Source organism: Phoxinus phoxinus (assembly GCF_949152265.1).
Source record: "Phoxinus phoxinus genome assembly, chromosome: 6".
Taxonomy (NCBI): Eukaryota; Metazoa; Chordata; class Actinopteri; order Cypriniformes; family Leuciscidae; genus Phoxinus; species Phoxinus phoxinus.
Genome location: NC_136881.1, coordinates 18,984,294 through 19,007,423, shown reverse-complemented (window position 1 = coordinate 19,007,423; position 23,130 = coordinate 18,984,294). Strand labels below are relative to the sequence as shown.

Genomic DNA, 23,130 nt, shown 5'->3' with positions numbered 1-23,130 from the left:
CAGTAGCGCCACCTTTAGTCAAAAATGGGGTATTAGTTTTACCTACAGTAACAAAAATCGGTATTTATATTTATCTCCCCGAGCCGGACAACTTTCTAATTTACAGTCATTAGCTCCGACCAACAGGAAGTCAGATATTTTGGTTTGAATGTGATTTGATGGGAATTTTGCCAGTCTCTCTCAGTGTCTGTGTGTGTGAGAGAGGAGGGGGGCTTTATTTTAACCCTTTCTCTGCTGTGTGGGACTTCTCGGGCACTTTTGGGGCCCTTAACGTGCTCGAAAACTCTTGAAACTTTGCACACAGGTCAGAACCTGCGGCCATCAGGGCTGGGCTGAAGCTGGTACCCGGGCGTGGCAGGGGAGCTCAACAGCGCCCCCTTGAACGTGGTCCGAAAAACTTGGTCCATATATCAAACACGTTTGCATGTAATAATATGAAACTCGGTAAACATATAGATTTAATCGGGCCGAACAACTTTCGTGCTCTAAGTTTTACGCCAGTCCAACAGGAAGTCGGCTATTATGGGCTGTATGAAAATGCATGCCCCTGGAATTTGATATACTCGTCCAAGAAAAATTATCCTATCGCCACCAAACTCGGTCAGCATGAAGTCAAGACATTGAGGACGCTAAATTGCGGACGGATTTTTGATATCTCGAACGGTTTGGCCGTGGCGAGGAAACGAATTTATGGCGAGAAAAGAAAAACACAATGTGTTATAACGTCTTCATACATTTATTGATCTTGATGAAACTTCAGCAGTGTGTTTGTTGTAAGAGGGCGATCACATGGATGTGACTATTGTGAGTCAAAGTTATAGCGCCACCAACTGGCAGCAGGAAGTGTGTTACTTTCAAGATACTTTTGACTAAAGTGGGTGGTTTATTTTTACCTACAGTCACAAAACTCGGTCTGTATATTGTGCTTATCGATCCGGACAACTTTCTCATTTACAGTCATTAGCTCCGACCAACAGGAAGTCAGATATTTTGGTTTGAATGTGGTTTTGTCTCTCTCTGACAGAGTTCCCCTTGCCATTCTCTGTGTGTGTGTGTGTGTGTGTGTGTGTGTGTGTGTGTGTGTGTGTGTGGGGAGGGAGGGAGGGCACACACACAGACAGCCCCCCCCCTTTTCTGTGTGTGTTTGGAGGGGAGCAGAAAGACTCACACTGATGCAAGCTCTAAAGCAGACTTTTTCTCGACAGTCAAAGCGGGGTTACGTTATTGCCCGTCGTGCACAGGAACCCGAAAGGCAACGGGGGTGGCGGCTTTTTATATATATATATATATATATATATATATATATATATATATATATATATATATAAATAAATATAGCTGCAAGCAGCGATGGAGGGCCCAAGCCGGTGGCAGCGCCAGCCCGGTGCCTTTAGTGTAACTAAAGGCACCAGGGTGGCGGTGCCACCGGCTTGGGCCCGTAATCGCTGCTTGCAGCTATATTTTATTATTATTGTTCTTCAAGGGTTTGGGGGCTTTTGGGGCCCTTAACATACTCAAAAACTCTTGAAACTTTGCACACAGGTCAGAACCTGCGGCCATTAGAGCCGGACTGAAGCTGGTACCCGGGCGTGGCAGGGGGGCTCGACAGCGCCCCCTGGAACGGGGTCCGAAAACTTGGTCCATAAATCAAACACGCTTGCATGAAATAATATGAAACTCGGTACACTTATAGATCTCACCGGTTCATATATCCTTCGTGCTCTGACTTTTTACCCCAGCCCAACAGGAAGTCGGCTATTTGGGGTAGTTAGAAAAACGCATTCAATGGAATTTAAAATACTCCTCCTAGACGATTCAACCAATCGCCACAAAACTCGGTGTGCATGAAGTCAAGACATTGAGGATGAAAACTTGCAAGGGGATTTTTGATATCTCGAACGGTTTGGCCGTGGCGAGGAAACGAATTTATGGCGAATATTGGAAACAGGAAGTGTGTTATAACATCCTCATACATTAACTGATCTTGATGAAACTTCAGCAGTGTGTTCGCTGTAAGAGGGCGATCACATGGATGTGACTATTGTGAGTCAAAGTTATAGCGCCACCAACTGGCAGCAGGAAGTGTGTCACTTTCAAAATGGTTTGAATTCACCCTCTTATTTTTACCCGATTTGCTTCAAACTTCATCTGTATAATGTAAACACACGGCAGATGTAGACCTGTGAAAGGATTATTGATATCTTTAATACTGTCGCCATGGCAACGCTTTAAACTTTTATATTCTTTTTGGATGCATTTGAGGCTCTTAACATGCTTCAAATTAAATGAAACTCAACATGCATATCACATTTATTGCCTAGTACACTTGTGCGAAGTTTCAGAAACGGGCGTGGTAAGGGGCTCAGTAGCGCCACCTTTAGTCAAAAATGGGGTATTAGTTTTACCTACAGTAACCAAACTCGGTACGTATATTCTTCTCTTCGATCCGGACAACTTTCTAATTTACACTCATTAGCTCCGACCAACAGGAAGTCAGATATTTTTGTTTGAATGTGGACTTGTGGAGGATTTTCTCCCCCCCCCCCTCCCTCTGTTAGTGTGTTTGGGGTGTGAGGGGTTTGTTAAAAAGATAGAGCCAATAAGTGGTATTATACTGCCCCCTGCTGTCTCTTCATCATACTACTCCCTAATATTGTTATATAATTCATATTTAGACTTTATAAAATCAGTATTTTAACATTTACAATGACATTTGATCAAAATTCATCTATTGTTGTATTACTATTGACAATTGTGTCACACTGAGAAATGGGAAGCCTGAAAGCGAAAGTATAACGGTGGCCACGCCCCCCCCCCCCCCACCCAAGTACAAATTCACTCATAACTCGAAAACGGAAAGTCGTTGCGCGCTCAAATTTTGATGGTAAGGTCCTCTCCAGGCTCTTGATCGAAATATATTGTCGCGGAGCTTGGGAAGTTTTTTGAAGTTTCAGAAACGGGCATGGTAAGGGGCTCAATAGCGCCACCTTTAGTCAAAAACGGGGTATTAGTTTTACCTACAGTAACCAAACTCGGTACGTATATTCTTCTCTTCGATCCGGACAACTTTCTAATTTACAGTCATTAGCTCCAACCAACAGGAAGTCAGATATTTTGGTTTGAATGTGTACTTTTTGGAACATTTTCCCTCTGCCCCTCTGTGTGTGTGAGTGTGTGTGAGGAGGGGGGCTAGTTTAGTTTAACCCTTTCTCTGCTGTGTGCAAAATCTCTGGCACTTTTGAGGGCCTTAACGTGCTCGAAAACTCTTGAAATTTTGCACACAGGTCAGAACCCGCGGCCATCAGGGCCAGGCTGAAGCTGGTACCCGGGCGTGGCAGGGGGGCTCGACAGCGCCCCCTGGAATGGGATTCGAACACTTGTCCGTATATCAAACACGCTTGCATGAATTAATATGAAACTCGGTACACATATAGATTTAATCGGGCCGAACAACTTTCCCTGGGTCAAGTTTTACGCCAGCCCAACAGGAAGTCGGCTATTACGGGTTGATTGGAGAACGCTTGCTCTCGCATTTGAAACACTTCTCCTAGAGAATTCATCCGATGACCACGAAACTCGGTCAGCATGAAGTCAAGACATGGAAGATGATAAATTGCCAGGGGATTTTTGATATCTCGAACGGTTTGGCCGTGGCGAGGAAACAAATTTATGATTAAAAAAGGATGCATAAAGTGTGTTATAACTTAGTTATAGTTTTACCTACAGTTACAAAACTCAGCGTGTGTATTGATCTTATCAAGCCGAACAACTTTCTAATTTACAGTCATTAGCTCCGACCAACAGAAAGTCAGATATTGTGGTTTGAATGTGGATTGTGTCTCTCTCTGTCTCTCTGCCATTCTGTGTGTGTGTGTGTGTGTGTGTGTGTGTGTGTGTGTGTGTGTGTGTGTGTGTGTGTGTGATATTTTGGTTGGACAGTTGTAGGTTAGAGTTTGACAAGAGTTTATAGTTTAACAAAAGCACAATGTTGTGCTTTATTGCGAGTGTACACAAATATAGAGAAACACTATACTTTGAATGATGTCCTGTGTGAACAAAATGACGGAGTATGTTTTTATGTCTCCATTCGATCGAGCCACACACACACACACACACACTAGGGGTGTCAAAATTAATCGTTTCTACGGTGCATCGCGATGCAGACGAGGACGATTCGGTTTCGGTTCAGTAATAGCCCATAACCGGTTATAATGTACTGACGCATTTCTAACGTCAGCACCGCGTGCTTAGTCGCGGCATACAGTGGCAGATGGAGGCGAAACGCCAGAGCGTGCAATAAAAAATGCTCCAACCACTTTAAAAGCCGACATTTGGGCACATTTCGGCTTTTATCAACAACACGGTAAGCCCGACCTTGACAAGACACACGCTGTGTGCAAATCATGTCACGCAAAAATAAAATATGCAGGGGGTAATACCACAAACATGAGAAATCACGTCAGTCGTTTTCACCCCGAGCTGCAAACGCCTGTAAGTGCCATTGTGGATCCTAGACAGAGCTACTGTCTCATGTCGTGGATGAATGGCAGCTATCACATAAGGATGTAGTGCTTGTAACAGATAATGCATCGAACATGATCGCTGCAGCTCAATTCGGAACATTCCCTCACGTAAAATGCTTCGCGCATACGCTGAATCTGGCATCCCAGCGCCCCTTAAAGTGGGTGCGCTCTCCAGGCTTTTGGGCAGAATCCGACGAGTTTTATTTGATGTTTGATACATTCAAGAAGCGTGTTTTCAGGTAAAATTAAAGGTGCAGTTCATATATCTGACTGCTTGTATTTATTGACAAAATTGTATACATGTGAAGCAAAATTGAAAAATAAGGATGCAGTGCATCATCAATGCATCGTGATGCATCGAGATAATCGAATCGAACTGAATCGATGACTTGATAATCGTAATCGAACCGAACCGTGAGACCAGTGTAGGTTCACACCTCTAACACACACACCACACACAGCATTCCAATCTTGACATCGCAGCATGTTCATTATAGCCTTAATAAAATTTTATAATAAAATAGTCAACCTAACATAAAAAAATTACACTGCTCTGTTTAAATAGTCATTTGTACATTTCGTACCGTTCACAGTAAGCAACGCTCCACTGTGATGTTTCCAAGCATATATATATATATATTTTGTTGTTTTTCCGCACATAAAGTATTGACGTCGCATGATTAATGCAGAGCCACTGTAGTCACTTGGACTATTGTAACGATGTTTTAATAACTATTCTGGGCCGGCGAGTTTGGGTCCCTCTGAAAGCCTATGGAGGAGTGAGACTACCTTCAGATTTCATCAAAAATATCTTAATTTGTGATCCGAAGATGAACGAAAGACTTACATTCAGGGGCGCCATATAGGGGGGAAAAGTTAGGACGATTCCAAGGGCCCCTGACTGACAGGGGCCCCAACAAATACGTAAAAAGTAATTTACATTTTTTATTATATTATACACTATATAAACCATCATCATTGAGTATATTTCAAATAATAATAAAATTAATGATGTCTTTGATTGTACTTATTTTGGCAATAAAAGTTATATATCCCCATTGACCAAAAAGCAAACATCCACCCCCCTGTATCTGCATGAAATGGTTTGGTCCTGCCTTAGCGCACTCATCAGTAGCCGCGTTTCTATTACAGATTTGCGCAGAACTTTTGCGATTTATTTTCTAAATATCGATACAAAACTATTGCGAAATGACGCCGTTTCGATTAACCGATGACGAAAACTTAATTTTCCTCTCGCGAATAGTCATTTAAAAAATCATGCCAACGGACGTTGGTAGGTTTATATATCCCAGCCACCGCACTAGACATTATTATTATTAACGGAAGGAGACGTAGGCGTGTTATTCAAGCATCAATGGCAAGCTGTTTCTTACACTGTGAGCGGCAGATAGAAGTGAGGAGTTTCTGGGTGTTTCTCCCTCATTTCTGCTTCGATGTCTTGATTGTGGCATTTCTTTGAGGTTTAGAATCCAGTATTCCTGTAATTCGTTAACAGATTGACACCCTTTCTTTTGTCTTTCCTCTCTCTATTTTCTCTCTTTTGTTTTTTTGAAAACCAGATTTTCTTTTCCTATGCAACTTTGTGGTTTCTGGTGTTTCTGGCAACTAAACACCGTCATCCGTGTTTCAATTACCCTTCAAATTGCGCAAATTGAAATGGTGGTTTTTCAGGCAATTTTGAAAAATAAATATTTTGCAAAACTGCAATGGAAACGTTTTTTGCGCATTTACACTCACATGATGTAGATGGTGCGGTGTGTTCGGACAGAATACGAGACGAGTTGTTTATTAAATTCATAAGACAAAAGAATTACAGGAATACTGGTGTATTTCAATTTATTTTTAGAAGCTTGCACACACACACACACACACACACACACACACTGTTTTGTAGCACTATAATAACCATGATGTGGAAATTCCGTTTTACACGTCAACTTTATTTTGTTGTTGGCATATATGTGCAGTTAAGTTAAAAAATCTGATGTTTTTGTTCTTTTGAAATGATGATGTTCATTTATTTTGATTAAAAAGCTAATATATATTTAGGTTTTTTTTTTTTTTTTTTTTTTAAATCTGTCATTAATTTTACAATAAAAATACATTGAGACTGTAAAGAATTGCTTTAAGGACATTTTTATGGTGGCTTTTAATCTTGCATCAAATAATGAATTGCGTACTGTACACAGTAAAAAATGGGGTGTTAATATTTCAGAGTAAAATTATTTTAACCCAGATAGAGTATTTTCAACATTTTGGAGAGTAAAGTTGCTCTATCAGTGGAGTTAAAAGTGAGTGTAAAAATCTGCAGAAACGCATGACAATTTCAACTCTACAGCAGTGATGAATACCCGCCAATCTGCTGTGCTGAAGTTTGGCACGTTTGTCGGTGGAGGAAGATTGCGGAGTAATAACGTTAGGCTACTGATATTGGTAAGTAACATCCCTGTGTGTTGTTAATACTGTATGTTCACGAATGAAGTTGGTCAGAATGATTTATGCGTAAAATAACGTTAGCTCGGTCGCTATAACAACAAAAGATGTAACGTACAGTTAATAGCTATTCTTAGCTAACGTATTTTTTAGCTTCCCAGGCAGGCAACGTTAACCATATATATATATATATATATATATATATATATATATGTGTGTGTGTGTGTGTTAGGAATAATTGACGACAGGCCGTTGAATTATTCGACAAATAGCCTAACGTTAATGCACACACGGAGTGGCCGTTACACCTCGATCGGGTGTGCATTATTTTTCCGAATAATTCAATGGGCTGGAGTCAATTATTCCGCTTAGGCTATACTACAGTTACCACACATTGAAATATTGTTCAGATGATGTATTTCAAGACGTTTGTAAAAAAAATTGTCATTAAAACGCTCTTGTATGTAGGACTAATTCCTTGCGCATCTAAACCCATGATCCGTTGCAATTCCAAAACGTCATTTTAGAGTTAGCGGAGGTTTGAGCCGCTGATAGCAGACTAATCCTGGACACACACTTAACGACTAGAAACATCCTCTGACTGTGAATGCAGCAGATTTTAAACACCGCTGTGAACACAGACTGAACGCGCTGAAAACGCGTGCATGATGATAAATATCAAATTATATTCATAACCGGCCTTGCAGTAGCCTAAGTGTGTCCCAGGCTTTATGCAGTTATTAATGCAGTTAGACAGAGAGAAGCATGTGCGTCAATATTATTATTTATTTATTTATTCAATTCAGTTATTCAGTTTTAATTAATTCGTTAATTCTTTTTCTATTAGTGACAGTAGCCTAGACTAGCCTAATACATGAAACACAAAGCCCTTTTAACTAGTCAATAATTATGTATTTGTTATTATCTTCAATAATTACTAAAACCCGTGCTATCACGGACTATCAATTTAAATATTCCGTTTAATTTTCTATTGATTAGCCTATATGACTATATACTTTATTTATTTAAATATATTTATAGGTAATGTTAGCATGCTTCTGTTAATGTTGGTCTTATAAAACGATAACTTAGATCACTGATTGCATGACGTGTTTGTTTAACATACTTAACCATTTTAACGGGTTACTGTTCGAACTAAAATAGCTAATGAGCTAGGTAACTTAGGCACAGCTATTTGGGAACGTTAGCTAATGGGACACCGTGCCTCTAGACTTTAACGAGCCTAACCCATTTTCTGCAGAAAATAGCCTAACGTTATATTCAACAACTTTGTCTTCTTCAACCGCCCTTTGCAATTGCAGTGTAACATCTAAGTAATGTATAGTGATTGCCACTACTGAGAGTAATGGATAGGTAACTCTTAGTTGAACCAGCCCTAAATGATGATTTTGAATTTATATTTTATTTATTAACAGGGACAAAATGCTGTTGCGTGTTCAATTCGGGGAAGAGCAGAAATACGTCAAGCTGTCTGAGCTGACATTCGATGCTTTCTTGAAAGAAGGTGGGTACATTAGGTTAAAGCAATGACAATGACAAATCCATGACAAAATCTCATCCCAAGGCGTCATATACTGACGCTTTTGACAAATCGTCTACATCCAACGCACATGGCACCCTTGAGCGTCAATATGAGACGCAGATAGATATGGGCCAGAAGGCGCCTCCTAGCGGTCTAACCCTAACCCTACCCCAGACCTAAACCCAACCATAACCGAACAAAGCTCTGTGCGTGTTGGCGCTAAAGGGTGCCATGTGCGTTGGATGTAGACGATTTGTCAAAAGCGTCAGTATATGACGCCCAAGGATGAGAATGCGTTCAGCACAGTATCCTATTATGTTATGATATCTAGTTAGGTAGATAATCATTTCTGTTGTGCTTTATATTGTCAGTACATAAAATCGGGTGCTGATACTTGTCTTTCATCATTTTGTGAATACATGAGGCAAACTTAAATATGACTTTTGATTCTTATGAGAAGGGAATGCATGGTTTTTTTAAATTATTTTTTTTAAACAGTGTGTCTGAAATTCAACATACCAGAAAGCAGGCAACCAGACATTAAGGTGTATGACCAGTCAGACACAGAAGTTGACACAGAGGTTTTTGAAGAAATAGTGAAGGAGTCACCTGGAACTTTCAGAATCATGCTGGGCAATGGAGGACTTGGTATTTATTCAGACAATTCACAAATTAGTTTGTTTAGTTTAAAGGCCGGAATGAGAACATTTATTGTCTTAAAAATAACTGTTTCTTGTAATATGTTTCTATGTTTTGTACAAATTTCATAATGAACAGGTGCCTCTCAATCATCATCATCATGCTCGGGTACATCTGATGACACGGTCATACTGAATTTCATGATGTGTGACCCTGTTGAAGAAGTAGCCGCTGCTGAAGGAAGCCAGGCTAAAAGGCCATGCCACATAAACTACGAGGCAAAAGCTGTAAGTGGTGAAAATTGCTGTTAAGTCCAATCTGAATGTTGTTTCACCATGGGAAGTGTTCTTTAGTAAACGACTTTTTTCTGGATTACATATGGTTTTACAATAACGGAAAACACATTTTATTCCACCTATAGTTGATTGAAAAAATCCTAACATCAAAGCCTGGTGGTGAACGCATTATGCAAGAGTATGGAAAAACCAAATCTCTGACTGATACCACCAGAAGACAGATGATTAACATACTTGCTGCTGAGATGACAGAAACACATGGGTAAGCATTAAGCATATAGATGGGCTGTAAATAAACATTGTTATTATTTTACAGTTATTAATTATGTAAATTGTGTTGTGCAATGTCAATTGAGTTTGATGTTAACTTTGAATTCATATGATAGGACATCCCCCCCCCAAAAGTGTCAGAGTGATGTATGCACAGGGGATAGTAGCTTTGTTTCCCTATCTAGAAGATCCATACTCACAACATGGATATGTAAGTAAATGGGTTATTGCAACTTTATGCACATATTTACTCTTTGAAATATTAAATGTTAGTACTCCTTTATCATTTATTTATAATCACATAGGAACATTACTACGATCCGGAGAGTGGTTCGGGATACCTTGCATGGCGATTGAAGACCATACAAAGAAAAACAGCAGAGGAAAGAGGTGCCTCAGTCAGCAAATCTCCTAAAGGTATGTTTACTGATCAGTGACACGTGATTATAATGGTGACCTGTTGATGAGTTCTTAACATTGTATTTTGTCTTAAGTTGGTGGGCCAGGCCGTGGTCGTCAGCCCTTCACCTATGACAGGGAATCATCTGATGAGGATGTGGAAGCAGCTATTGCTGTTTTGAAACACTCTGCTGATGAAAAGACTGTCCGTGAGAAGATGAAAATGACCTTCATATATCGGCAAGCAATGGTCAACGATGAAGCCAAATCATCAGATGTCTTTTTGGTCTTCTCACGATTTCTGGACACACCAGGACTGGTATGACATCTTAATTCACTGCATCACCAAAATATCCAATGTACCATTAGGTATCACTCATCACTTCTGTCTATATGTGTTACTTTGCAGATAGAACAAGATTTCAGACTTCTGTTTGGTGAGGCCACGGCCAACAAATTCTTGGAGAAGTGGCCAACCACTTTCAAAGCAAAAGTAATAAAGGAAAGCCATGGACTTGTACCCACCACAGAACTCTTGGAATTCATGCGCAATGCTGAGTCAGCTGCTGAAGTTGAGAATGGTATGAATGGAACTGTTTTACTTTTTATTGTGGGTTATGTAGGTGTGTAGTGTACATTTTCGTAATGGTGCAAGTTGTCAATTTGAATGCTAGGCTATGGCATATTATTAACCAGGTTTTTATTGACCTATTTGTAGGCTGGGACAGTGACATGTCTGCCATCTTGCTGCTGCTACATTTGCTACCACCATCTGCACAAGGTAGAAAGAGGCCGGGAAAGCTGTCAGCATATCAAGCTGTAGATCAGCTCATCAGATTTCAAAAGGTATGCTTAAAGGATTAGTTCACTTATAAAATAGTTTTTGCTGATTATTTACTAACCCCCATATCATCCAAGAGGTCCATGTCTTTCTTTCTTCAATCGAAAAGAAATGAAGGTTTTTGAGGAAAACATTCCAAGATTTTTCTCCATATAATAGACTTAAATGGTGACCAACGGTTTGACGGTTCAAATGAAGGTTCAAAGTCTCGACATGATCCCAGCAGAGAAATAAGGTTCTTATCTAGCGAAACGATCGGTCGTTTTCAAAATAAAAATAATATACTTTTTAACCACAATTGCATGTGTTCTAGAATCTCAAGATGCGCCACGCATTACGTCATGACATCGGAAAGGTCACACGGGACATAGACGTAAGCAGGTTAAAAAATGTAGGGAAGCGCAAAATTTTCTCCTTTACTTTCAAAATCGTCCGACATCACGCAGTTATCAGCAAAAAAAATTCAAAGTGAACTAATCCTTTAATAGTTAAAATATATCTTCCATCACCTTGTGCACAGTTTGAGGTGATCTGATCTATTGTCAGAAGTTAGTCACCAAAACAATTATGTTGAATGTGTTTTGTTTTAGGTTGGAACCAGTGTGCAGCAGCATCTAGACAACATCACCCAAAGCAGTCAGCCCTACCTTCTCGCCCAGGGATCCACACAGAGCACCATTCACTCCTACTTCATTGTGGTTGACAAGCATGCACTTCCATGCAAGGCAAAAGGTTCAGTTGGAGCTTTTGACGAACTCTTTAAAGCCCATTACGTCTTTGGTACGTCATACAGTTCTTCCCTGAGCAGCTTTTTCACTTTTGTGCAAACAACCATCTATAACATCGACATGGGGGAAACAAAGGAGACTCCTAGAGTTGCGGAGTTGCGAGCAAGAATGGTGCGTTAGTTGAGCTAAAACTATGAAGTGTTTTCTTTGCAAAAGTGACCATGGAAGTCCAAACAACCTTGTTAAGCACTTTAAGGTAATTCATGGGCTATGTACAGGCAGGACTCTTTTTCTGAAGTGTGGTCAAGAAGGATGCTCACGTTCTTTTGGTAGTTTTTCTGGGTTAAGAAAGCATCTTAATAAGTGCCATGGAAGCAGTTTAGTTGATTCTGTAGAATATGATCTTTCATATCCTCAAAGTACCGTCAATACAAGTAATGTTTCTCATGTTGAAGAGTCGACTGAATATTTAGAGGCTGAGTCACAGTTATCTTCGCCATACATTGTAAATAGTTGTTCAGCTGTAATTTCTGATCTAAAGGCAGCAGGTGTTAGTCAAAGTACAGTGAATTCTGTAGTGATTTCCATGGAAGAGATCGTTCAAGATATCCATCAGCATGCTAAAGAGACAGTGATAAAGCATGTATTTAGTAATGAAAGAGAAACGGAAATGTGCAAGAAAGTTGAGACGTGTTTTGAGGGGTTAGAAAATCCTTTCACAATTCTAAATTCGGAATACAAGCGATCAAAATTTATGACTGACAAGTGGGAAATAGTAGAACCAGTTGAATGTGTGATTGGTTCAAGATTTGACACAAGACGAAATAAAAAGACTGGAACATATGATCAGGTAGTAGTTCAAGATAAATTCATGTATATTCCAATTTTATCTACACTGCAGTCAATATTTAAAAGTCAGTATGTTGCAGAAATGTTGCAAAGCTCAACTACCAGCGACTCTAGACTGAGAGATATTTGTGATGGATCTTTTTTTAAAAGTCATCCCCTGTTTTCAACTGAGAAGCAGACAATACAGATCCAGATGTTCTATGATGACTTTGAGGTCGCCAACCCTCTGGGTCCTAAGCGAGGTATTCATAAATTGGGTGGAGTATATTTTACTTTAAGAAACTTCTCTCCAAAATGGAATTCTTTTTTGGCTAACATACACCTGTGCGCCTTATTTCATACTCAAGATGTTAAACGGTATGGTTTTAGTGAAATTTTTGCTCCCATTGTTCGAGACATTAAAGTGTTAGAGAGTGATGGTATTGAGATTCCATTATACAATGGTTATGTTCGTGGCACTGTAGTACAGGTCACTGGTGATAATTTGGGTTTGCATAGTTTGTTTGGTCTGGTGGAGTCTTTCAGTGCAAGGTACTGTTGCAGGTTCTGTTTAGCGGAAAAGGAGGACTTTCAGACAGAATTCTCTGAAGAATCTTCTAAAATTGTTTTGCGCACCAAAGATATGCACACTGCTCACTGTCAAGAAATGGCCTGTGTTTTTGGTGTGAAAAAGTCATGCATATTAAATTCATTGGAGTATTTTCACACAACAGAGAACTTCTCAGTTGATGTGATGCATGATGTGTTAGAAGGGGTGGGCCAGTACGAATTGAAGTTATTATTTCTGTATTTGAAGGAAAAACATGTTACATCAGCAGAAATACATTCAAGAGTACAATGTTTTGATTATGGTTTCATGGAGAGAAACAACAGGCCTGTAGCTGTTAATTTAGGTGAAGGATCTAATGATCTGGGACTGAATGCAATTCAGTCCTGGTGCTTACTTAGGAATGTTCCTCTTATCTTTGGAGACTTGGTAACTTCTACTGACCAACACTGGGGCCTGCTTCTTTTACTACTTCAAATAATAAGCATTATTTTCGCGCCCATGTTATCTCAAGGTTTATGTGTATATTTAAAACATTTAATTGTGGATCATCACACACTGTTTAAGAAGTTGTATCCTCAGAAAAACCTTTTACCAAAGCACCATTTTCTTATTCACTATCCCCGCTGCATCCAGAAAATTGGACCTGTCCTTCATAGTTGGTGTATGAGGTATGAAGGCAAGCATAATTTTTTCAAAAAACAGCTTAAATCGTTTAAAAATATTACCAAAACGCTGGCAAAAAAGCACCAGAATCATATGGCATATAGTTGGCAAAGTTCAACAACTTTTAGTAGGTTAGACATTGGTCCAGGAAAAATGGTGTCTTTAAATATGGTAAAAGGGGGTTCTGGAATTGCTATGGCAATGCAAGTGCCCAGTAGCACTCAGGTTATGAAGGTTAATTGGGCTAAACATAATGGGTTTGTTTATCGCCCATACTTGGTTATCTGTGGCAAAGTTGAATCTGAAGTGCCCGTGTTTTATCAGATTGAGTCAGTTCTGATAATGTGTGAAAAACTGTTGCTACTCACAGTACCTTTAGTTACAGTAACTTTTCAAGAACATTTCCATGCATATGAGGTGATCAGATCAAAGCAGGATTTTGTTTTTTTTTCATGTCGACAACCTGCATTACCCTAGGCCTTTTGACATACAAATGTCATATGGAGGGAATGACACAACTCTCTTTGTCGTGCCTTATTGCTTTCTCTGGTAAACATTTTTATGATGTTATACATGTTTTTGTCAGAGACAAGGCAATGGGTTTGCAATGTAAATTCACTGACATGAACTGAAATGCTTTTTTATTTTATTTTTTTACAATAAATGGTGAGTGCTGTGATCTAGTGTTATTGTGCTTGTTTTCATTTGATAGTAGTTGATAGTTCTATCATTCAGTAACACTGCATCTTATGATTTATATATTTTTAAAAACACTGTAGAGAAATGAAAAGTGAATATTACACTTAAAGTGTCTTTTTTTTTAAAGTAAAATTGTAGTTAAATGAACTATACAGTGTAATCATATTACTCTTAACAGTGTGATTAGACTACAGTGTTAAATAGTTTTACACATTTCATTGTTATTTTTTTACACAATATTGAGTAGAATTAACTCTAAAAACTTGACACTGACCAAAGAGTAAATTTTACACTGATTTCGAGTGGGACCAAATGTTATCTGAAACAGAGTCAAATTCAACTCTATAGGAGTGAAATTAACACTCCTGTTTTTACTGTGTATGCAGACTTGCATTTACAAATCACCAGCAGTAAATATTGTGCTAGTACTAGTATTGAACTACAAGAAGCAAGACAGTTGCAAGCATTTGATCAGAGTTATGTAAAGCATCTGATGGGACAGGTACGTCCTAGAGATCTGGTGACAACAGCTGTGCAGGGGGGGCCCAATGTTATTTTTTTGTCATAGGGCCCAAAATTCCTGGCGGCACCCCTGCTTACATGGTTGGAACAACATGAGGGTGAGTAATTACTGACAGAATTTTTATTTTTGGGTGAACTAACCCTTTAAGAATGACAACAGAGGATCAAAATAGAAACAAGCGTGACATCCACACACCACATTCAGGAACATTTTCACATTTCCCAGAACTGAATTGTCTGTTGATATCCTGTTATTAACAAACCTGCTATTTTGACTAGCAGAATCACCCAGTATTGTATAATTGCAACAAATATATAACAAGCTCTAAATTAAATTTGATTTATCTATTCCATAATAAATACATATGTACATGCTCTAGAGTCTAGACATTATAATAACAACCAAAAAATATATAAAAGACATATTACTTACTTGAATCTGATGAATCTTGTCCATTGAAACAAAGAGATGTTGTTCGAAGGAAACCTTGAGAGGTTGTGGCCCTAAGGCGGGACTTATAAACAAATGTATGATCCAATATATTGGGAGACTGAACAATAGGACCAATGACTATGTAAATGTGGTAAAAAGTAAGATAAAATATAACATATTGTTTTTAACCCTCTGGGGTTAAAATATGAAAAATATAAAAATATCTTATATGAAAAAATAAGCTGTTAAATGTCTACTTTTTTATGTGTCCACTTACAATCGAAATAAAACATTGTGCTTTTGTAAAATAAAGAAAATATACAGGGTGTGCTTTCTGCCTCTCCATCTTCGTGAACTTTTTTTCTGAAGCACGTCTCGAAACTTAAAACTCAGCGAATACTATTCACTCAGACATGAGATATATATCTCTATAATCATTTAAGTGTGTACTTTTAAATTATCTAATTCAAAACTAAAAGAAATATTCTCTGTTTATGTAATCTATATAAAAAGAGAGAGAGATCAGCCGTTCTCATTATCGTTCTGGCACCTCATTACTCTGCTAATTTGACACGCCCATGGAGAGCGCGCGCTATTCAAACGCAGATGATCTGAAGCAACACAGCTGGAAAACACACTGTGAGGAATAATAATATCGTGATAATCCTGGAAATTTTACCTCAAACATGCTGGAGTAGCCTAACAACGGATCCAGCTGCAGATCAGTAAGTGCTTTCTTCTAATCGCGATATGAAATGGTGTCAAACCGCTAAAGACTGTTTAAATTAGAAAATTTCTGTGTTTGAATGAATGAACGGCACATATGCATGCTGTTGTTGTTGTTGTTTACTACAGCTCGCGCGTGTCTGTGTGAATGAATTTAGCTTTTAGCAAACTATCTATATTGCCTACTGAGATGAGTAAAAATCGACTGAATACGGTGAAATAAAATGTCTTTGTATAAGCAACATATTAAACTGCAAATTAACATTTATGCCCTAATATATATTATAAAAGACGATATGTTACTGACGAAATATGAAAGACAACATTTAGTTTTGGATAGATTATAAAGTTTTTACTGCCACATCAAAACCTAATTTACAAGGTGCAAACAAAATCTTAAAAGGTCAATATAAGCCTTCTCTTTCAATTATTTTTGTGTTTTATTAGTGACACATTTGGGGAGAGGATAGCCTACATCCAAAACTTTCTGAAAATACGAATGAGAATTAACTGCACAATTACTAGAAATGTTTACCTTGGATATTATACAATTTGCAAGGATGCACAGTTTGTGGAAAAATACACTTTTTTTCAAGATGTTTCCAACTCTGAACCAATTCTGTAGTAATATATATATATATATATATATATATATATATATATATATATATATATATATATATGTATATATGTGTGTGTGTGTGTGTGTGTGTGTGTGTGTGTTTTGTCTTTGCTTTCTTGTGGCTCAGTGACACCTGAATGAAAGACTCATTAGTATGCAGCATTAGCAGGTCTTTGTCTTCTCAGGTGTGAATTAGGACATTATTCATGACCTTGTTGGATCATTCACGACCACCTGCATATTGTCTTTCCAAACAAAAAGTGTCTTACAAAATTTAAATCAATCTATTGTTTAATGTGAACGATTAGCCCGGATGATTTTCAGATCATTTGGAAATAAAAACAACATCCATTAGTCAAAAGTATTGTGGGAATATGTGAAGTTGGTCGTTTGTGGTCTTATATCAGATAATTTAAGTTTGAGTTTTTGAAATAACCACGCATAAATAATATTCTCTAAAAAATGCAAACATGTACATACATGTTGCTCACATATTATGATAGCCATGTTCGTGCTAAATAGAGTGTAATTCACCTTTGGCTAAGCCCCGCCCCCCTTAGTTACTGTTGCTACCTCCGACAACTTCATCTGGGCTCTGGTTTGGTATCAACATGGCTTATGCTGTGACAGCTCTTCCTGCTGAAATTTTATCAAACTTTTATAAAGCAGCAAATAAAGTGTCCGATAGAAGTAGGCAAAAGTGTCTGCAGTGTGCGTTTGAAGGCTTTATTCAAGACAAACGGTGAAACGCAAGCAACAAGGCATCCAAATAGAGGCAAAAGCATAACGGTCACAGTCAAAACAATGAACCACAGCCTATCCTAATCGAGACGGAGGCTGGGACTAACAATATCAGGAGAAACACTGTCATGCAAAGCTGGGTAGGTCTCTATTCACTTCTATAATCGTTATTATTTACAAAGCAAACGGACTACGCGAGTATAAAGTTGTATTTATTAGCAGCGTGTGCTAGCGTATCAACAATTAGGGCAGAGAACCGAAATCATAACCTAAAACTGTCTAACTAGTATAACTTCACAGTAAGTTTAAAAGCTAAATGTATCTTAGAGCACAAAAGTGTGTTGTTGATCCTTGAGGGGTTTCGCTGACTGAGGACGTCCACACAGTTTAATCCAAAGACGACACTTGTCAGTATTTAACTTCGGTTTTGGGAAGGGGAAAACACGGACACCCCCTCCAACCTCTCTGGGAAACGCGTATCTGTGTTACAAATGCCCCAGGCACAACGGTTAACCATATTTATGATAAAACTACGACGTAATAGCCTGCCGAGACTAAAAATATGAGCCTCCTGCGTTGAAGTCAATGGAGCGCCTTGAAAAAGTGTCGGAGCCTCTGTGGGAGCTCGTTCTTGGCTGCGCTGTGATTGGTCAATCTACATTCTAGGGCGTGGCTTAGCCAAAGGCGAATTAAACCTTTGCCATTAATATGTTTATATGCAACTGAAAAAAATACAAATATCAGGGCATGTCAAAACATCTCAAGGACCCCAAAAACACCTTAGATCCCAGAGGGTTAAGGATGGCTAAATGTAACGTTGTAATTTTACAACAAAGGGTCTTACAGGGTTTTAAACGAATTCAGAATCACAATACAGAAATTACAGTACAAATTTAGAACTAAAACAACTGTAGGCTTCTATTCTAGCATAAAATTTAAGCTAAACATCAGTAGGCTAAACATTAACATTGTGTGTCTGTGATAGATGTGACCAGTAAAAGAAGAAGAACACGGAGGCAGCAGGCTACTGCAAACGCTTAGGGGTTTATTCTCCACAGAATGGGGGTTACAAAAGTAAAACAAATGCTAACCCAACTGGGATAAACCAAAGTATTTATATAGAGAAATAAAATAAAATAAACAAACAAACAAAAAAACTTACAATAAACACGAGTCACTGCAATTGCCTCTCACACATTTACAGAGGTCTAGGGGCTACAGGACCTGGGGCCTGTACCATGAAGGTAGCTGAACAAACTCGGGGTTACAGGATTAGTTTTGAATTGACAAAACCAAACCGATGCAATCAGGCTTTATTGGTACCATGACGCAGCTCATCAACTTTCTCTGTCAACTCAGGCTTTGATCTTAAGTTATGATTAATCCACGAGCGCGTGCACATACCAAAGTGACGTTGGCACCGAACAACCAATCGCGTTCGATATGGATAGAGCGAGAGCGATATATTTTTTCCGCGGAGGAGCAAGAGATAATCATTCAGAATTACGATGTATTATAAGCTCGAAACATTACGGTCTCTGCTGCCAAAGCAAGAGAAGACAGTTGGAGAAAGATTGCTGATTGCGTTAATGTGTAAGCTAAACAAATACGTTCTATATTAATGTAAAATTATGTATATAGGCTATGGATATGTGTGTGTGAAATATAGCCTATATTTTTATAATATATAAAAACTGTGCATGTATATACTAATAAAGATTAATATTCATTTATTTTTAGATGCAACTCCAAATGTTCTTGGCAGCAGATAAAGACAAAATATAAAAATATAATTCAAAGTAGTAAGTATTTACACACAACCTTTTATTATTTTTGTAAACATTTGATCACAAACACTTGTTTGAGGCAAACCGGGGGAAAAAAAGGGTGAAATTCAGAAAACCGGTGGAGGGCCACTCCTCCAGAATACACTGAGTTGGCTCTGATTATGGATGGGATTACAGGTGCTGTACAATCTGACCCTGGTGCTGGCTCCTCTAAGCAAGTAACACTGGGTACGTGTGCGATACATTACTATTTAAAGTTTTAGATATGGCTGATTGTATGTTCTGCAGTCGAGGGAAATGCAGTGTCCCTGTTGAAGCCAGCACACACACACAGTCTCCCACACAGAGGTCAGAATGCAGCAGACAGAACACCAGAAACATAACCTGCTTTATAACAGTTATGCTTTATATTGCCCTACTTTTATTTATTAGGGTGGAGGAAATGATGAAGACACTCTGTCTGTGTTCTGAGACAGTTGCTGAGGTGAATGCACTGGGCTTTTTATTAAGGCAAACATTTGAATGTGTGGCATAAAACAGGGACTGGCTCTTACACATCTCAGCTAGACTGCACACTAAAGGAGCCTATAGAGCTAGACTGCACACTAAAGGAGCCGGACTGTGAGCTGAGGAAGCTCCGCATTTAAAAAATAAATAAACTGGAGATCAAACAGCTGGATTAACCCTTCAAAGTCTAAGGGGTTTTAAGTCCGCCTGGCACTATGTTGACATTTTGGCTTCTGGAATGGTCAATATTCATAGCAGAGTGAAGAGAGACATATTTCTGGATTCTATAGATTCTCAGCTACAATGTGGATGCATTGACAACACACTTCTTGAGACACTTGTATGTGTTCTAATGTGATATATCATCAAGAAATACAAAAACAGAAGTTAAATATTTTTGTTTTTATTATATAAAAATATAAAAAATAAATTAATAAAGGATTTTACAACAAATATTTATTCCTCAAAGGCTTTAGAACACCTGCAAAAAAAATTGGGTGAAAAAAAATATTGGTATAAAAATATAGGCCTAAGCGGTGCTGGGTGGAAAAGGGCGAGCGGTCGGGGTCCTGGGTTCAGCAGATGTACTCGGCTGCTCTGTGGTTTCCGGATTTAGACTAAAACACACAGATTTTGTCATTAGTTTAGATTACCACATATCAAAAGTTGTACAGCCTTTCTTATAATGAAATAAAGATTAGCTAGTCATCATCATGTGTGCATTTTTTACATCCAAGTCATAGGACTTCTAACTACAAAATTATTACTGGAGCCTTCATCATAGTATTATATGCACAGAGTAAATACAATGTCTAAACCAACCAAACCCCCTCCCATGTAGACACATAGTACAGGCCTTAGATAAGGCTTACTGCACCATTATTTATAAAAAGCTACAATAAAATTTTACCTAAAAAACATTACAATAAAATGCACAGAGTAAATACAATGTCTAAACCAACCAAACCCCCTCCCCATGTAGACAAATAGTACAGGCCTTAGATAAGGCTTACTGCACCATTATTTCTGAAAAACTACAATAAAATTTCCCTAAAAAACATTACAATAAAATAGACAAGCAAAGTAAACGAAATAGCTTATAAATGAAGATGGACTAACGTTACATGCGGCCAAAACGCACACATTATTTGATGGCACTCATTATTTGATTACTGCTCCGTTATTTCTGAAAAGCTAAAATAAAATAATTCTACTAAAAAAACGATACAATATATAGGCTATTAGACAATATATTATCAGCAATATAGCATTCATAATACTTACTCCTCAAATGGATCGATTCCGTCCAAGATTTGATCCTCTTCCTCCGAATCAAACCGATCTGGATCAGATCCATTCTCACTCTCATCGCTGTCGGCAAAAAGCATTTCAGCAACTTGCTCGGCAGAGACTCTTCGTTGTGCCATGTTTTCTTTGAAAATAATCTTGCCAAGTACAAATAAGCGTATCTGATATATCTCCAAATGTGCGCGTCCAAAGACCGTGTATAAAAAAGTTGCGTCAGCAAACAATCCGGCTATCACAGGTGGAATTGATTTCAAACCCCTCCCCTTTTTTACGTTCCTGGCCCATCTGACAACGTCATTTTTTGTTTTTGGTCTGTGATTGGTTCACACACAGATCTGTGATTGGTTCACACACACCAACAGCATTTTATATCATTAGATAGAATAAAGTACAATTTCCTTGTTTTGCGGTAAAATGCTATAGATTTGCACTAAAATACGGAAGGCTTATCATTCGCGAAAGTCAACACTGTCTATGCAGACGAATGTCAGCTTTTTCATAAAAAAAAAAGTAAGTTAATACCTTAATCCATTCCAAAGTTATTAATAGATATGTCAGGGGTGCGCACTTTGACGCTCTAGAGCGTCAGTCGACTTTGAAGGGTTAAACTGATCTCAGTATGTGAACTTATTTAACCAAGTAACATTTTAGCTTGAATATGTATTAATGAAACTTTCTCTTCTCCCTGTCCGGGGAACATTATAAATGAAACTATTACTCCTGCAGAGCGAGGACCACCTTGCGAATAGTTCGACAAACCCCTAGATTCTGTGCATCACCGATCGTGCAAGTATGCCACTTGCAAAAAAACGCAACACAATAGGCTACCATTTGCGGTACAATGAATTCGACGTGTTAAATTCTTTATGTGCGGCTCAAGAAGTTCGCAAAGATAAGATATTCCTTCCGCAGAAAATCTGTATCTTTCATACAAGTAACTATCAGGAAAGGCAAGGGGATTTTGTCCGGCTAAAAACTCTTTCTCTACGATGTGCTCGTCTAACAATTTTGCGCTGAGATGTCCACAGGATTTGAAAGAAAATGTAAAGCCATTGCAACAAACACTGGGAATTAGTTACGTCACCTATATTTTCTCACAGCTGATTGGTCAAACTTCAGTCTGAGATCTCGAATCCAGAACTTAACCTGCCCCGGAGCAGGCTAGCCGTGCAGCGTAAGATACCATGGCAACGAACACCGATTAAAGCCGAGCTACTTTCATAGTACCTAAAACCCAGGGTTGGCGGAAACTAAGCTGAAACATAGCTGGCTAGCCACCTAAACCGGCTTCATGGTACAGGCCCCTGTTCTCTCACAGAACACCACTCACCCATACCAAAACAATTAACACACTAATACATTATATAAGTGTGTAAAAGACACAAAAAGGGGATACACAAACACATAATGGCCATTATACAAAAACAAATATGAAAACATCAAATATACACACATAAACACTTCAAATAATACGGTCAAGTGACTACATTTTATAAATGCATTTCCTATACATAAATAAAGGAAAAGACCACTAGATAGTCCTTGGAGTCCCCCATGGTATAAACTGGAATGGTTGCGGCCCGATCGTGGAACCATATATATACGTCCAAAGTTTCCGCCCGAACCCCTTTACATGGTACACCAGCTCACAGGACTCAGACATAAACAACACAAAAGAAACGGTAAGAATAAACTCAGCAAACGTAACGTTAAAGAGTGTGCGCACTTAACTCCAAACGAAAATTTAAATAAAGTGTATGAAACCAAAACAACGTTGTTGTGCATTCTTTACTGTAAACAATTCCATTAAATAAAAAGATAAACCGACCTGTCCCAGGATCACCAACATCCGCCACAGTGTCCAACATTTCTATAATTTAGAAAAGCTATGCATGTCAATAGGTTATGTGTCTTGTACTTTGTTATTTGAATTTGTCAGTAGATTTATTAACTGAAACATAACAGTGAAATAAATGAAAAAATATTGCAATAGAAAAATATTAGGCTACATAAATGAGGCTTTGCATGAG

At 38.4% G+C, this 23,130-nt stretch overlaps 1 protein-coding gene across 1 annotated transcript; it reads left to right on the top strand.

Moving 5' to 3' along the window:
* The first annotated feature begins 8,412 nt into the window (after positions 1–8,412).
* LOC307000855 (uncharacterized protein) lies at positions 8,413–13,185 on the top strand. Its single transcript, XM_079616780.1, has 10 exons — positions 8,413–8,502; positions 9,019–9,168; positions 9,298–9,446; positions 9,581–9,717; positions 9,842–9,936; positions 10,031–10,142; positions 10,220–10,443; positions 10,534–10,705; positions 10,843–10,970; positions 11,556–13,185. Exons 4-10 carry the CDS (start codon positions 9,714–9,716, stop codon positions 11,871–11,873), a joined length of 1,053 nt encoding a protein of 350 aa, XP_079472906.1. The 5' UTR covers positions 8,413–8,502; positions 9,019–9,168; positions 9,298–9,446; positions 9,581–9,713; the 3' UTR covers positions 11,874–13,185.
* The last annotated feature ends 9,945 nt before the right edge of the window (positions 13,186–23,130 follow it).

Bases quoted from the DNA above. Each gene is read 5' to 3' on its own strand.
- LOC307000855 (XM_079616780.1), top strand. The intron at 9,937-10,030 runs GTAAGTAAATGG...ATAATCACATAG, and splicing joins CATACTCACAACATGGATAT to GAACATTACTACGATCCGGA. The intron at 10,971-11,555 runs GTATGCTTAAAG...GTTTTGTTTTAG, and splicing joins AGCTCATCAGATTTCAAAAG to GTTGGAACCAGTGTGCAGCA.